Below are 16,233 nucleotides of genomic sequence, written 5' to 3'. Positions count from 1 at the left end.
GTGAAAAATTCAAATTAACGTTATCCGGATGAATGCCCTCCAGCGAACTGGAGTCTGATGGCGGCGGATCGGAACGCATGGCGACGCGGCCGGAGAGAGCGGCCGTGGTGTTGCCGCTGGCTCTAGAGCCAAAAGCAGTCTGCAAAGCTCACCATGCAAGCAAGAACGTGAACTCAGCTTCCATTGTTGCAAATGGCTAGTTGCGTGGGGTGTGTGAACGGTGTGCTCGAGCATCAAGGTGCTCGAGCTGCGTTCGTCCGACACAGCACCCGACCACGGGAGCAGCAAGCATGCAGTGGGTGAAGTGCTGGAGAGAAGGGGGGGGCATTTCCTCGTTGACGAGCACGCCCCGTTGGAACTCTAGGTGGAGCCTGGGCTCGACACATTCACATTCGTACTCTTTGCTTTAACTAGACGCTGGCTCATGCCGTGGGACTTAGCGGTGGGCCACGAGCAAATCGACCACATCTTGAAAGTAGTTCGACGTGGCGATGTCCAGTGCCGTCTTGCCCTCCTGCATGGGACAACGTCATTCACGCACGGCTGACTTCATGTCATCGTACCGCGTTCTGAATCGAGAGGTCGATCGAGGGATGCGACAGCAGGACGCGCACGACCTCCGCCTGGTTTGTGTGGCAGGCAGCTATCAACGGCGTGTTGCCGCGCTAGACTGTCCATCAGCACAACATTTGCGTTTCCCGATCGAGTTTGGCAAACCTTGTCGGTCACGTTCACGTTGGATCGCTCGTCCTCGAGCAAGATTCTCAGCATGTCAACAGCGCCGTTGAGAGCAGCACCGAAGACGACCGTCGATGCGTCCTGCACAGGTTCATCAATGAATCCACGACGCCAAGCATACCCCAGTCGCCAAGTTGACATCGATCTTCGGGTGTGCCAACAGGAGGTGGAGGATGTCCGCGCGGCCAGTCGCGCAGGCAGTCAACAGCGCCGACGACCCCTTCTACACAAATCGTGTTATGTTTGTGGTCGTTGAATGGCCCATCGGTACGTCATCGGTTTGGTTCGGGTCCAATGACGGATGCGCGAGCAGGAGTGGCATAACGTTCGATGCTCCTTTTGCAGTCGCCAACAACAGCGCTGTCTTCCCTGCCTACACCCAAATGCTCTGTCAATCGCCTTGATGTAACCAAGCGGTGTACCATGTCGGCGGCGTTGATGTCGAGGTCGGGCAGCGTCATGATCTTCTCGACGACGGCGACTTGGTCCAAGCAGCTTGCAATCATGAACGCCGTTTGGTTGGCCTGCCACGTTGTGAGAAGGCACCAACGAGACGAGGTGTGCAGGCAGTACCGTGTTTCGGTTGTGCACGGCGAGGTCGTCGACTTGGAGCAAGCGCAGCGCCACGGGTTGGTGGCCGTGGGCGACTGCAGCATACAACGCGTTGTTGTTGTACTAATGGAAGTCGCTCGGACAACACATCGAACCGAGAGGAAGAGTACGTCGTTGAGTTGGTTGGGGTCGATGCCAGGGTGGCCCAAGAGGACGTTCACAATATCCAAGTGGCCGTTGTAGCTGGCCTGGACCAACGGGGACGCGATCGTCTGGTTAACAGGGTTCACTTGGACGTTTTCGTGGCTCAAGAGTTCGCGGACGATGTCGAGACAGCCATTGCTGGCGGCGACGGTCAGCGGAGTCAACTGCACCTGCACCGAGACCCTTCAATGCCGGGTAAAAGTACCGCCAGGTCGTACACTTGAATCGGCGGGATGCACAGTGTAGTTGATGTCGACTTCTGGAAGTGCCAGCAGCTTTTGGACCAACGCGAGATGGCCGTTCGCGACTGCCGCGATGAGTCCCTGCGACAAAAGAGTGGAGCGGCCCATGATCGGGTCGTGGCATATGTACCTCGTTCAGATCTTCGTTGGAGGCGTCACCTCGGGCGAGAAAGAGATCGACAATGCCAATGTAGCCTCGGTCACATGCACTGCGGAACGCATTTCCGCCATACTGTCGTCGACATGGATGAGGGTGGCCAGCGATGGGTCGGTCGACGCACCTTATTCGCGTGGTGAACTTGAATAGCATCTTTCGACAGCAATTGCTTCACAGCGTCGATTTGGCCAAATTGACTGGCCACGATCAAGGGGGTGTTTCCGTGCATCTACCATGGCATGATGATGGCATCATGGAGGAAGTTGCTTACGGGGTCGGTGATGTTTACGTCCACGTTCGGCAGAGATGCCAGCAAGCCAAGAATTTCGGCTTGACCGCCGACGCCAGCAAAGTACAAACCCTATACATGGCGATCGAATCCTTGAGAAGGGTGGTGCGTACCATGCTCAGATGCTGGACGTTGAGTTGGTCATTGTCCTTGAGGAGGTCCACGACATCCTTCTCGCCGATCATGCACGCCACGACGAAGCCGCTCATGCCTCGCTACGCGATTACATGAGGTGGAGAAGTCCGATGGGGTTTCGTACAGTGTTCACGTGGTTGATGTCCAGCGCCGGTTCTTGGAGGAAGCGCTGAACAAGAGCTACGTTCCCAGTCGCGCAGGCGATTATGAAGGCCGTGTCGCATTCCTAGTTAGAAGTTTCAGCGAGGAAGAGCTGGTGTGAAATGGGGGTACGTTGTCAACAGCGTTGATGCGCACGCGCGAGTCTTGTAGCAACATGTCTATAACATCCAGAGATTGCTCAAGGGTTGCGGCCATGAGACCCGTGCACCCATCCTACTCATACCGATCCATCATTTTCTGGAAGGTTCGTTCAAGGTAGCGTACCTGGTCGGCTTCGTTGACGTCGATCTCGAGGTCGGTGAGGAAGGCCTTGACAGCGTCCACGTTGCCTGATTTGCACGCTTGGATGAAGGGCGATGGTTCACGCACCTAACCACCTTGAGGCTCCGCATGCATGACGCGCCGCAACTCACCGGCTCGGGCGCGACGTCTTGGACGGTGGTGTCGCCCTTTTGGCTCATGGCGGTGTGGCGGCAAATGGGATAATGACGTCGCCATTCCAGACCTTCAACCTTCTCGTTTATCCGGATTTCCCCTCGTATCCGGAGGCGGAGCGTTGGGTAAAACCCTCTAAACTCAATTTGCATGTGTCGGTATCAAGACATGGGTGGGATAAACATGTATTACCCAGGTGGCCCATGGATTTTTCCTTGTGGGTAGAGAGAGCAGTCCATGCAACGCCATGAAGGCATGCGAGCGGCCAGCGCTCGATCCCGCGTGCTCTATAAGCAGCCCTTCTAGACGACCCTAGCGCGTGAAGCGATCGAAAGCTAAAGATCGGCGTCCAGTGTTTGCCGCATCCGCAGCTTTATACAAGAAGCCGACAAGAAACATGATTATCCACCGCCACATGTCCACGATCCATTCACATGGCCGTACAGTACCACGAATGGACGTGATGGGGAATCGCGATGCGGCGCGCCCGAAGACCAGTAGCGCCTGGCTGGGCACTCCAACGAAAGCCATCAGTCGCCGTGCTTCGCGAATGCACTCGTGCTGCCACGTGTGGCACGTTCAATTGGCCAAAACAGAGTGTTTGTCGTAGGCAATTGAAGGCGAGGTGGACAAAAGCATCATGCTGAGCAATACCCGCAAGCGGCGCTTCTTCGACAAGCTGGACGAGATATACACGCCGCCAAAGCGAAGGAGCGTCGAACCACCTCAAGGAAAGTCTGCGGCTTCCCCAGGAAAGGCAGTCACGACTCCTTCCTTGCTGAACAACGATGACAGTATCTACTTCGTTCCCGTGGGACAGGACATGACCCGAAGGCGGCTCGACATCTGGAAGACGCAGTTGACCAAACGTGGGGTACACGTGGACGATGCGTATCGTCCAGGCGCAACGACGATCGTGGTTGCGAGCACGACCCTCACCCGCGAACGACTTGCGTCCGTCTGTCCTGGGATTGCGTCCGACTGCCGAGTAGTGTCCCCCGAATGGGCGATTCAGCTCCTCCAAACAAGACAGTTACCGTCTCAATGTTCCTGGCATGCCGTCGACGAAGCACCGCCATCGACAACCCTGCCATCACCACCATCTGCAGCTGAAGATGCACCGCCGCCTCAACCAGTGCAGGATAATATTCTTCCCGAGTCATCGTCGCTGGAGTGTACACCGATGCCTGCATATCAAATACAAAGCCAAGACGATGAAGAGACCGACTGGGTAGCTCGTCGCGAGCTGTTCTACACGCACAACCCTGAAATGCGCGCGATCCACGCCGAGGAGAGCGCCATGCCTCGAAAGGTCAACATGGACGCGTTCGTGTGTACGACATCTTCAGGTACAACGAATTTTGTTTTCGCACAACGGCATCTCCTGACAAATCTACGTCGTGCAGTGTTAAAAACGAACTTGAATGCTCACTTGACGGCGCCGTTCGAACAACTTGTGGAGTACCTTCACGTCGAGCATGATGAGTGGCGAGAAAATAGCTACAAGGTCTTTCCCACTCTCTCCCTCGATCTTGCCGGCCTAACGCATGCTCATGGACGCAGCGCATCTGCTCGATTTTGAAGCAGCTGCCGGTGCGCATCACGTCCGCCGACGCCATTCACCCCCAGCACGGGTTGAATGCAAACGGCATTGCAAAGATCCGAGAGATTCTTGAAACCGGAACGCTGCGGAAGCTCGAGGCAAAGAAAGCCGACGCGCGGCTCCAAGTCTTGCTGCGATTCTCCAAGATTTGGGGCGTCGGACCAGTCACCGCCACGAATTTATACAAGTACACAGTCGCTGTGCGTGGATATCACGATTTTGTGGCCGTAGTGCGGGGTTTCGCACACTGGACGACGTGCGGCGAAAGCAAGCCGACGTGCTGACCGAGAACCAGCGCATTGGACTCAAGCACTACGATGACTTTTTGGTCAAAATTCCTAGGTCGTCGTAGACTGTCTTCCGCTCTGAAGTGACATGGCATGCAGGGGCGAAGTCGACGAGATCGAGAGCGTCGTGAAGCAATACGTCCATAAACTCTTGCCCCGCGCCGTGGCCGTCACGTGCGGGTCGTACCGCCGCGGAAAAGGGCAGTCTGGGGACGTCGACGTCCTCATCTCGGACCCAACGCAGGACGATTGCAACATTTTGCCCCGTACAGTCGAGTCATGCAAACCATGGCTGACGTGTGTCCAGGGTTGGTGGCCGACCTCCACGCGTGTGGCTTTCTCACGGGTAGTTGACAAGCACATGCGGCGCGCGATGACGTGGGTTTTTGTAGACGACTTGACGACGATGGACGAGCACCACATCGGTGACAGCGATTCGTACATGGGCGTGTGTCGGTTGCGCGAGGTAGGAAGTCGTCCACGTGACATTGTGAAGCGGACGGGACGCGGACAGGGCATGCGCCATCGCCGCATTGACCTCAAGGTGTACCCACGCAACCTGTTTGGGTTTGCGCAGTTGTACTTTACAGGGAGCGACCACTTTAATCGCAGCATGCGCGCGTTTGCAAAGACCAAAGTCAGGACGACCGTCGCATTGGTGTTTACCTGGTTGCGTAGGGCTACAGCCTGACGGACAAAGGACTGTACAAGGCAGCGCGGTCCAAAGGCGTAAAGAAACTCAAGAAAGGGCCGAACGTGATCTGTCGAGACGAAAAGGATGTGTTTATTGCGCTGCAATTGCCTTACAAGGTGCGGCGGCTCGTGATGCACACATCTTTGAATGGAATGTCTCCAGCGACCCGAGGAAAGGAATTGCATGGCGTAAAGCGACACAGAAGCGACAAGAATACGCCAGACGAGCGTGAGAAGGAGTCCAGAAGCTCAGATCATGGAATTCAGTCGAGTGTAGTCGTCATCCAGCGCGGCCAAGCAGTGACATGTTCAAGGTGTACAACTTTTCGGAGTTCGCTCAGTCTCGTGCCAATGGCAAGCAGTCGACCATCGTGGAATGCCATGGAACCAGAACACCGGCAAACCTGACCAACACAAAGAGTGCACATCGCGCCGTGGCCATCCATCCATCAAGGCGATGGAGTAACATTCGTGGTGTTAACTCGACGGAGGAATTGAGGTCTTGTCCTTCATGATCTCAATGTCGGTCGGTGGTGGAACGATTGGCGCTGTTCTTGGCTCCACTGCGTGGAGACAGGATGTCGAACGGGGTTCGGAAATACAGAATTGTGCTCCTGTCGCCGCGGTATTCGAGCCTCGATCGCGTCATGTATCAGCACATCAGGTATTGCGTACACCAGCGGCGCTTCCAACTCTGGCATGAACAGACGGCACCTTCACGCGCCGCCCCTTACACCAAAGTCCTACCGCCGTCGACCCTCTCGCAGCCGGCGATGTCTGATTCTAAAGGCGTTGCTAGTGGGTGCAGCGTACTTCCCAGGAGGAGTGTGCACGCGATTGAAGTTGTTCACCTGATGGTGTAGTATACAAGTGGCTTTATAAAAATCAATTGGTCGCTGTACCAAACAATTCCTAGTCTAAAAATGCTTGTACTCTTTTAAAGGACATGTCTTCCGTCCTCTATGGCTGAGTTTCGAGCGAATTACAAGTTCTGTCCGATTTCGTGAAAATTTATTCAAATTTTCGCCATCAGCATTCCAAGGCTCCGTTCGACAACCATCCAGCTGCCCTGACACGTAAGCAAAGTTGTTGTAAGAGACCATCAACCCGTTCTCGTCCCCAACTTACGTCTGTCGAGCCCAACGGCTCGATTTGTTAGGTTTTCACATTGAACATGCGTGTCGCAGAAGAGAGGCAGTGGCGGCGCAGAGACGAGGACGATTTTTCTGCCAATGAAACGTTGTCGCTTCTATTTTGGGAATTTTTCATCGAATTTGATGGGATTTTATAAAATTCGGGTGAAACGTAAACGAAAATTGGGTAAACTTTGTTGCGACACCGAGAGTTGCATTGGCCGCTGGATCTCGTCTCACTGCTGCTGTTATGCATGGAGGGTGCGGCGGCGGCAGTGGCAATTGTCAACTCTACCGCGCAAAGGTCCGTCCGGTTCGAAGCGATGGGGCATCTTTGTGACATCTACGAGCTCAGATTCAGGCCACCGGTGCAGGAAACCCAGCTATCCCACCAGGACATGCACCCTCCACAAACAAGGCTGCCAGCAGGCTCGACCTCTTCCAGCATCTTCGATGTATCTTGGAAGCCCAACGCGTCCAGCAGGGTGTGCACTGTGTGTACCGACCCGTTTGGGGTGTTTCGACGGCGCCGGCATCATTGCCGCCTCTGTGGTAACCTCGTCTGCAGCGCATGCTCCACAGCCCGGTCGTTCGTTCGGAAAACGACTAGGGCGAAGCTTGAGCGCACCTGCTCAGCTTGTACGTCGACGCTGCGGCAGCTTGTGAACCTCGGCGACGCTCGCGTCAAGCTGACAGTGGCGGCTATTCCTCGCTTTCGTCGAAGTAAGTCAACGCCAGCCAAAAACGCCGCAAATTACGCGTGTACCATGACTCTCTCGGCCTCGGCTACGAAGGAACGACCACCACAACCGACCCCACCTTCTCTCTACGTGATTTCGAAGGCGTGGTACAGTCGCCACTGCACACACGAGAAGACGGCAACCGTTGGACCCATCTCGAACCATACCTTGATCTCATTCTTTGAAGGAAAGCTCATTCCGAATGCTGCAGTCAAACCCACAGACTACATATGCTTGGACGAGCGTGGCTGGCGGGCTCTGGCCGAGGCGTACGGAGGAGGACCTACCATCACAACAACCGCACCGTCGGCTCCATCATCCGAGTGGGTCATTTCATTCCCTCCCAAGCTCCAGCAATACGACACAGACCCCGTTGGTTCCTTTGCCGATACCATGACGTCGATCGTGCAAGACTCGGCGCAAATCTCTCCACCCTCTAACTACCCGCAAATGCCAGCGAAGTCCATTGACGAAATCCATACTCGCGCCAGACTTGCGGCGGCAGTATTTGCCGAAGCAGCGAGCTCTGCACGACGGGAAGCGGAGACCATGGCGATGCGCAAGTCGATGGCTTCTCTCGCCGACGTCGACGACCTGCCGCTCAGCATCACGTCACGTTTCTCCATGTATTAGTGTGAATGAATTATTTTGTCTTCGTCAAAATACCTCCAAACCCAAAAATAATGTTGTTTTGCCGTATTTAGTGTTACGTAATGACTCCATGGGATCATTTTGGCCAGATTGCGACGATGGCCGAGTCGTTGCGGAAGCTCATGTGGGGCCCTGCCGGAGCCGTCTACGTGAGCGAAGTCGAAACGAGATGGAATCGAGAAGGTAATGTCACGCGATGCGCTGAAACATGCATGATGCATGTATTGACGATAGACTTCAACTTCTCTGCAAATGAGTCTGCTCCGTCGTGGGGCCTGCAACAACAGCACGGTGGACCTTGCGGTGTCTTTGCCCCTGTGCAGGTGTTCACCTTCCAATCGAGTGCTTTAACCTGACGGACCCTCGTCCTTGCGTAGGCACTGCTCCTAGCTCGACTCGGTGACAAGATTGACACCAAGCTGACAGTTTCTGACCGTGACCTCCTCCTTGCAAACGTCTTGGCCGAGGTACTCGTGCAAGCAACGGAGTCTCCGAGTGACAAGATTTGGCTGATCGATGCATCACAAGTCACTCCATCGAGCGACTCATTTGCCCCAATCGATGTCCCGCGCGCAGACCTTGTGCCTCGCGTGTTGTCGTTCTTGGTGCAAGCAAAGCGCGGTGTGATGAGCTTCGTTTACAGCCTCATCTTGACCCGGGGTGTGCATCGTCTTGCAAGCGACATGGATGACGTAGAGTCAAGTCTCACGAGCGGTCAGTTCGGCCATGGTTCCCAGGAACTCCTGAACCTCATGTTGACGGGTCGCGCCACGTCCAACGTGTTTGATGGTGTTGTGCCGATGGGTGACTCTGGGCTAGTGCTACGCGGAGTGGAAGCGCGAACAACGGTGGGGTACTTGACGCACCTGGAAGCGCTGCGCTATTGCACGGTGGGAAGCTATCTCAAGGCCCCACGAGCCCCCGTGTGGGTCTTGGGCAGCACGAGCCACTTCACAGTGCTCTTTTCCACGGACACATCGCTGTGTACCGGATCGGCGTCGGATGCCCTGCTCGCCAAGGTCCAGCGCGCGTTCAAGTCTTTCGATACAATGGAGAGCGGGTTCATCCAGATCGATTCTCTGCCGGCATGCCTCGCCGAGCTCGATGTGGACTCGTCGATTTTGTCCAACCAGTTTCAAATGGGCCGGTTGTTTGCGAAGATTGAAGTCCCTGGCGCCGGCGTTGTCCTCTGGGAAGACTTTTGGCGTGTTGTGTCGATTCTCCTCGAGTCGGGCGACCTCCAGCAAGCACTAGACGGTAAGCTCAAGACGCGGAAGCGGTCCGATTCTGACGTTGCCCGCGACCTGCAAGCGCAATTTGATGCCGAATCGTCGTTGACGACGGCACCATTACCGCCACCTGCTTCTTCCGACGGAGTCCGCATGACCCTTGACGACGAGCAAGAGCACGTGAAACTGGTCGAATTCTTCCACTACAACGGGCTCGTGGATGCCAAGAAAGCTGCGGCCGGGGCATTTCCCCGCCTCGTCCAGTTCCAGGCGAGAATTCCGACCAAGAACCGCGTGGGGTACTCGGTGCCCATGATGGACACATCGCAAACGAGCGGCGGCCATGGCTGCCCCATTGAGGACGTCATGAAAACCAAGTGGCCTGGCATTCAAATTGACTGGAATGGAAAAACTCCACCGAGCTTGGACTGAATGCATTTCATTTCCCAAACACGTTGTCGTCTTTATATATATATCTGCAGATGATCCATCACTTGGTCGATGTATTCTTGTGCGCCTTCTTGGGCTTTTGGCTGGCGGACTTTTTCATCGCTGCCGAGTTGAGCCCTGGCGCAGACACTTTGACCGGCCCGACAATGCACCCGATCAAGTCGCTCTCCGGCACGCACTTGATCAGTTCCTTTTGGGCCTCGACGGGGTCCCCGTCGGGGGAGTTGTGGGCAACTTCGCCTTCGTTGGTGGTGGAGGTGGCGTTGGTGACGGTCGACGCGAGCAACGCCGCAGGTTTCGGCTTGAGTTTTAAGAAGTGGTCGACTGCAAACTGCACGGCCTTGCCTTTCTTTTGTGTGCCAGGTGTAAGCTTCACTTTGTACGTGTACAGCTCAAGCGTCGAGTACGGCGCACACATGGGCATTGCAAACAGCAAAATGTCATTCGGCAGCGGATTCCCCGTGAACGATTCCAAAAACGTTGCATTCTGCGCTTCTTCTTCCTCCTGTTCAAGCAGTTGCGCCTTGCGTTCTCGCTGGAGCTTGTAAAACAGTTCCTTCTCTTCGTCAACGACCCCCCCAACTATTTGCACACGATGAAGTCCTCCATACTGGAATGCATCGTTCTTACCCGAGGACGCGGCATCGTTTGCATTGGTCTCGATGTCGTCGGCAGCATTTTCTTCAGCTGCAACAGCCTCGCTCTGTCACGTGCGTCACTACATCTTCGCATCACGAGATGTTCGTACCGTTGTCTTTGTGATGGCAGCTTGCAAAGGCTTCACGTTCCCCAGGGCAGCCATGCGCAGCAGGCGTTCGTCTTCGTCTTGGTCTGCGTACTTTTTCTTCATCTTCTTGAGCTTGCCTTGCTTGCCTCGCACCGGTGCAGGCGCCGCTGGTCCCTTTGCCTTCGTTGGCACGTCGAAGGGTTCAGAGCTGACTACGTCGTCCGATGCATTCGCCATCTTCTTCTTCTTCTTCAAGTCGCGGCGTTCCTTGGCACTGAGGACCTTTTTGCCAACTGGTTTGTCAACGAATTCCTCCGATACATCCTTGGACTCATCTCCCTCCTCTTCCAACACAACGTCGTGCACGTCCATGGCTTTGTCCGACTCGCCTTCGTCGACCTCTGCAGGGATCTCTTTGGCTGCTTCCATTTCATCGACGAACGCTGCGTCCACATCAGCAACTTGATCAGGAATTTGCGAAGCTTCGGCATGGAAGTCTTCAACGTCGTCCGGTTCCTCCGCCTGCCTACGGGATGCTGCATGCCCCGAGTCCCCGTCTCGCTCGTCGTCATCGTCATTTCCCCCTAACACAAGCGCAGGATCGGCCATCGTCGTGCCGCAGGTAGTGCAATACCTTGATCGCCAATGTGGTTGCGCACCGAGCTCTCGTCGATGCGGAACACAATCGCGAGTCCCATCTCCAACCGCGCTGCGGGGATGTAGTTCTTCTTGCCGCGAATCATAAAACTACCTGTCGTCAAGAACTCGCCAGTGGGGGCAGACTTGGACACTTGGTCGGCGTGAACCCAGTACGCGCCGGCCACGACTTGGTTAGCCCACGCCTTGCTGCGGCACACGCTCATGCAACCCGCCTGTTCCAGCGCAGACACGGGGATCGATTCACTTCCGTCGGAGATGCGGTTCCGCACGATGCACGTCGCTGCTCCGTGCAAGTCAGCATGGACGAATATGTCGCCCTTGCGAAGGTACCGCTTGACGAGAGTTTCGTTCTGCTGCGCATCCTTGCCGGCCAGGACGAGGTACTTTTCCCGGGTAATGAACCAGTGAAACTTTTCAAACCACATCGTCTTGCGCCGCTGGTACATGGTCTTTCGCTGGAGTTGCTGCTGCGCTTGTTTTTTGTCGTGCTTCTTGGCAGCTTGCTCGATGGCCTTGTCTGTGGCTTCGATGGCTTTCTGCGCTTTCTTCACTGCCGTCTTCTTCTTCGAGTACAACTCCCGCGCGTTCGCGAGCGCCGACAACGACAGATCGATGGAAACGAGGTGCGCGACCGCTTCATCCTCGGCTTCTTGGTCGCACAAGAGCACGGACACTCGATTCTGGGCCAGGTCAAGTTTGTGAATCAGCGTTGCAACAGGGTTTCCATTATGCTGCTCTTGCTTGATCAGGTCCTCCAGGTCGCTCCAATCCATGCCACTGGCCAGCGCGCTGCGGATGACGAGGAGCACGTTCTCAATATCTTGTTGGTTTTGCTCGACCAGCATGGCTTGGGCGACAGCCACTTCCTGGGTCTTTCGGAACGCTTCCATCTGCTCCTGCTGGTGCTTCTTGAGCTTGTCCAGCTTGGTCTCAGCGACCTGCGCCGCCTGCTTCTTCTCCGCTTCGGCGGCTTGGGCTTCGATTTTGGAAAAGTACTCGTCCACGGCCTGGTCGAATGTATGAAACTCCTGCACGGGCTTTCCTCGGTGCTGCGCGTACAAGTATGGCGTGAACTCGTCAAAGTGACCGTTTTCATTTAGGACGATGAAGCCGTGGCGAGATGTGTCGGTGTCGTCGCTTTGATCGCCGTGAATAATAACCTGGTTCGTGCTGAGCTCCTCGAGCAGTGACGGCGCCGACTTGAGGCTGTCCACGAGGCCTTGTGCGTCCGCTTCAGTGAGAGGAACATGGACATGTGAAGTGACGGTTTTGATCTTGAGGGATGGCGCGATCCCCGCTTCCACCATGCAGTGCTCAACGATGGTCGGTCCAAAGTTACCGTACCCGCTCTCCTTGCTCATGAGGATCTGCTTCAGGGAGTATTGCTTCTTGCTCTTCTCCTTAGACGCGAGGTCTTGCATATATTGCTGAATGAACAAAATCAAGTCGCCACCGTTGGAAAAGAGATTTTCGCCTCCGGCAACGTTTCCGACCACCATGGCGTTGTCGATGGGATACTGTTGCTTCACGGCGACTTTCACTTGGTCATCGTACGCGTGTGTGCGAAGTAGGGATAGAATTGTGTACGCGTGGTCCGTCAAGATGATGTTGCCTGCCGCGTACAGTTCCAGGATCAAATGGTGGCGTTGGTCGCCGTCGCCAAAACAAAAGTCTATCACGCGGTCCGATGCGCATTGTACAACGCTTGCGAGGCGCTTGCCTCGAAGATGCTTGCGCAGTTTCATCGTGAATTGCAGTGGTAGCGCGCTTGCAGTTTCACGAGCGTACGCTGTCGTGTGGAAGCGAATGCCGGACTGCAGCAGAAGGAACACCTTGGGCAGACCTGGGGACGCTAACTTGAGAATATACGTCTTGTTCACCTCAGCGTCGTAGATGTTGGTTACACGCATGTTGACGACGTTCTTTTGGATGGAGCCGACCATGGCGCTGATGTCGTCAATCGCCATGCGCGTCTTCATGGTGGACGTGGCGCTGTTGGTCAATGTGGTGTGGTGAAAATCGATCGAAACGCGCACCGGATAACGATGAATTTATCCGGCGCGCCAAGAATTCGAACTTTTCCGCTGACTTTCAATTGGAAATTTGGCGCGGCACCATCATGTCGGACGAGGACGAAGTTACGTACGACATTCATGCAGACAGCAGCTCGAAGCTGACCAAGTCCCTGCAAAAGGCCATCGCGAAGTCAACGAAGCAAAGCAAGTTCACCACCCCATCGGAATCGTCTGCGGCGGTTGTTGCTCCAGCCATCATGTCGAGACAATCTGTGGCTGCCACGCTCATGGGTAGGCAATGGATGCATACGTCGCTTAATCATTGTATCCATTCGTTTCTGTAGAAAAAGGTCAAGAAAGTGACGAAGATGAAGAAGATGGATTTGCCTCGATCCTATTGTTTGAACCGCCTGTATCCATCGTAACCCTTGAAGGTCATTCAGGGGATTATGAAACATCGACACAACCGAAATCTCCCTCGGTACAACACACAACGCATGATACGTCACGCAGAATTCCGCGCTCTCAAAATGTTGCTTCTTCGAATCGTCACGGTCTTGTGTCCGACTTGGCGCCAATTGGACCTTCGCAGCATCGAATTCGCCAACTTCATGTCCAAGCAACCCCTCGGAAAGTGCAAACAACGCAATCCTTCGAATCTGCCTTCGAACGCCCTTCACATTGGCTCAAAACACCTCCCTTGCAATCACTGCCAAAAAGGACGAATAAAGTTGCGACAACGAAGCGTCAGCCACCGGCGTTGCTATTGCTGTACAAACTTTCATCGTCACGACCGTAACTAAACCATCCTGTTAGATCAACTCCGCCACCACAATCATCGACTCCGTATCGAAAATCCATGGCGGAGTTGCTGCGACAAGCAACTGCTGGAGGCATAGAACGCGTTCCAAATGTAATTTTGTGCGCTCGGCGTGTGTGTTCTTGATCCTTTGTAGTCCTCTCCAACTCAACCCCGAAACGAAGACATTGAAGATGCAGGGTACATTGCTTCGGAGGTACGTGGCATGTCTCAATTCGAATTATTCGTTGTTTGACATTGTCATCCAGATTGGAACATCGCAACGACAATTACCCTTTCACGTGCCCCCGAAGGAAAAGCGACGAAAGCGCCTGAGTGACGTTACCATTCCTGGTGAAATCGGTGCTGTCGTGCAGCGTGCCACACGCAAAGCTAGTCGTGACGCAACTCTCTTTCATACCAACTCCGTACGATTGCTCTGAATATCATGGTAATCTTATTGAGAATTTATCGTAGCATCAAGCTCCATCCACGTCAAGCATGATAGACGCGCCTCAATCCCGCCCGTCGATTACAATCTGCTTGCTACGGACCCGACTTGTGGCAGACTTTGCCGTGTTCACCGCATACATCCACCAAGTCTCTCCCGCCATTCAATCATCGCCACCACCCTCTCCACCGCTGCTGCCCATCCGTTCCGACGTGATTGTCGATGCCGTCTTTTCCAAATCAGCCCTTGCAAAACTTCGTGACAATGTCCTCGTTACCCTTTATGCGCCGTTCCACATTTTGTCCCTCGATGGGCCGTATCCGTTCCCACTGCTTTTGGGAACGCAGCTGTTTCAAGTCTCCAATGCTGTCCACTCGTGTCAAACTGCTCTACCCTTTGACGATGAATGGGCATAAGTCGATGGCGCGGTTTGAGGGCGGGATGAGCTTGTCGTTGGAAGCACCTTGGCGCTGCCATGGTGTTTCTTCAAATTCCTCGAAGCATTGCTGGATTTTGGTCGCAGCTGCGCCGCCGAATTGGATGCAACAAGTAAAGGTGGTGGGGCTTCCCCGATCTTGTCCATGCCACCAACTAGCGTCTTGATCAAACTCGACGTTTGGGTCAAAATAGCGGGGGTGCCGACGCGACCGTATACTCTGGGGTTGTAGCACTGCAAGAGCCGAAGTCGGTCGCTGTCGGTCAGTTCCGGTGCCAATTCATCCCGTCGATAGTTGAGCTTCTTTATTCGTTGAAGCGACTGCATGAACGTCAAGACTGAGTTCGACCGGAGGCGCATCTTCGGCTGGTTTTTGAGTTTTCGGCCGTAGTAGTCTTCGGACGGGACCTCCTCACGCGGTGACTCGAGCGAATGTGTTGCCGCATATGCTGCCATGTTTTCTTGCATCTCGCGCTCGAACGCTTGCTTCGCATGGTCGTCCTTGGTCACTTGTTCTTTCAAGGTCGCGATCGCTTCCACAAGCCAAGGTTTTTTGCGTCTCTCGGTTTGTACTTGACATAGCTTCGGTCCATCTTTTCGCATCGGCCCGTGTACTTTGAGAACGAGAATCAGCCGTCCTATGGACGTTTTGGTGCGCTTGGATTTCAGAGGACAACGGCGACGCAATGTCAAGTCAAGTGGCCCCACTGATGCCGCGAGGTCAAATGTGTCCTGGTCGTGCTGCTGCACGAGTTGGACACGCATACCGTCCAAGAGCACCTGGTCGTCAGCACGAATTGGCTGAAGTGCCCACGCATACGCTGCGAAGAGATGTGCTATCGGGGCAAACTCTCCATTCTTCCCCTCGTCCCATGCAGAAGATGCAAGTGACACTAACTTGATGTCAAGTCCATGGAGCGGCGCTGGAGCTGACACGAGGAATGCATCAGTGTCCTCGGGGTCGGAGGACACGAGCTGCAGAGCCACCGGATCGTGGCGAGTGACAATCACGGTTGAAGCATGTGCCCACGGCCCCGGTACGACTCGAAAACGCGAAGCAGGGCCTTCACCCACTCGCAAAGAACCCTTGGACGCTTTTATAGGAGCCCCTGTGGCTGTGTGAAAGCTAATGCACGTTTGGAATGTCACGCCTCGTCCTATGAGAGATGCAAGAGCGCTGAAGTGGCATCGAGTGACGTGATGGACTATACGTTTGACACGCCGCGGCGGGTGATAAATGTGCTGCACACACGCTGCTGCGAGCGATGCGGACGATCTGTCGAACGATTGAAGAACAGTAAGATGGATGGGTCGACGAACTTGTGGTGCGACGCAGCGTGGCCCTCCTGGTGATCGATATGGTCTCGCAAATGTTTGCCCTGCTTGACGCAGCGCATGAGGTGATTGGACATGGTTCTAATGGCAACACATGAGAACACGAGACA

At 54.8% G+C, this 16,233-nt stretch overlaps 6 protein-coding genes across 6 annotated transcripts; 4 read left to right on the top strand and 2 right to left on the bottom strand.

Moving 5' to 3' along the window:
* Positions 1–436: 436 nt before the first annotated feature.
* Positions 437–2,940, bottom strand: H310_14140 (hypothetical protein; the record flags this gene model as incomplete). The annotated part of the gene is made up of 17 exons (XM_008881935.1): positions 437–514; positions 564–665; positions 718–819; positions 860–961; positions 1,010–1,111; positions 1,161–1,262; positions 1,312–1,413; positions 1,461–1,664; positions 1,713–1,817; positions 1,867–1,968; positions 2,018–2,122; positions 2,165–2,254; positions 2,296–2,397; positions 2,442–2,543; positions 2,591–2,692; positions 2,744–2,848; positions 2,893–2,940. 17 exons carry the CDS (start codon positions 2,938–2,940, stop codon positions 437–439), a joined length of 1,755 nt encoding a protein of 584 aa, XP_008880157.1.
* A 614-nt stretch (positions 2,941–3,554) lies between these two features.
* H310_14139 (hypothetical protein) lies at positions 3,555–5,690 on the top strand (the record flags this gene model as incomplete). The annotated part of the gene is made up of 8 exons (XM_008881934.1): positions 3,555–4,263; positions 4,321–4,421; positions 4,478–4,704; positions 4,749–4,865; positions 4,904–5,103; positions 5,197–5,441; positions 5,483–5,614; positions 5,661–5,690. 8 exons carry the CDS (start codon positions 3,555–3,557, stop codon positions 5,688–5,690), a joined length of 1,761 nt encoding a protein of 586 aa, XP_008880156.1.
* A 1,145-nt stretch (positions 5,691–6,835) lies between these two features.
* On the top strand, positions 6,836–8,090 carry H310_14138 (hypothetical protein). The gene is made up of 2 exons (XM_008881933.1): positions 6,836–6,934; positions 6,986–8,090. The coding sequence occupies exons 1-2, from the start codon at positions 6,885–6,887 to the stop codon at positions 8,001–8,003; spliced, it is 1,068 nt and encodes a 355-aa protein (XP_008880155.1). The 5' UTR covers positions 6,836–6,884; the 3' UTR covers positions 8,004–8,090.
* H310_14137 (hypothetical protein) lies at positions 8,091–9,752 on the top strand. The gene is made up of 3 exons (XM_008881932.1): positions 8,091–8,204; positions 8,256–8,344; positions 8,399–9,752. Exons 1-3 carry the CDS (start codon positions 8,120–8,122, stop codon positions 9,680–9,682), a joined length of 1,458 nt encoding a protein of 485 aa, XP_008880154.1. The 5' UTR covers positions 8,091–8,119; the 3' UTR covers positions 9,683–9,752.
* H310_14136 (hypothetical protein) lies at positions 9,618–13,086 on the bottom strand. Its single transcript, XM_008881931.1, has 4 exons — positions 11,062–13,086; positions 10,449–11,011; positions 10,331–10,403; positions 9,618–10,282 (listed from the first exon to the last, which is right to left on the bottom strand). The coding sequence occupies exons 1-4, from the start codon at positions 13,064–13,066 to the stop codon at positions 9,741–9,743; spliced, it is 3,183 nt and encodes a 1,060-aa protein (XP_008880153.1). The 5' UTR covers positions 13,067–13,086; the 3' UTR covers positions 9,618–9,740.
* A 108-nt stretch (positions 13,087–13,194) lies between these two features.
* On the top strand, positions 13,195–16,018 carry H310_14135 (hypothetical protein). The gene is made up of 6 exons (XM_008881930.1): positions 13,195–13,393; positions 13,447–13,873; positions 13,919–14,015; positions 14,059–14,118; positions 14,171–14,329; positions 14,379–16,018. Exons 1-6 carry the CDS (start codon positions 13,207–13,209, stop codon positions 14,766–14,768), a joined length of 1,320 nt encoding a protein of 439 aa, XP_008880152.1. The 5' UTR covers positions 13,195–13,206; the 3' UTR covers positions 14,769–16,018.
* Positions 16,019–16,233: the final 215 nt, after the last annotated feature.

This window comes from Aphanomyces invadans (genome assembly GCF_000520115.1).
Source record: "Aphanomyces invadans strain NJM9701 unplaced genomic scaffold supercont1.61, whole genome shotgun sequence".
NCBI classification, from domain to species: Eukaryota; Oomycota; class Saprolegniomycetes; order Saprolegniales; family Verrucalvaceae; genus Aphanomyces; species Aphanomyces invadans.
Note: the sequence above shows the minus strand (reverse complement) of the source record. Positions and strands in the feature narration are given on the sequence as shown.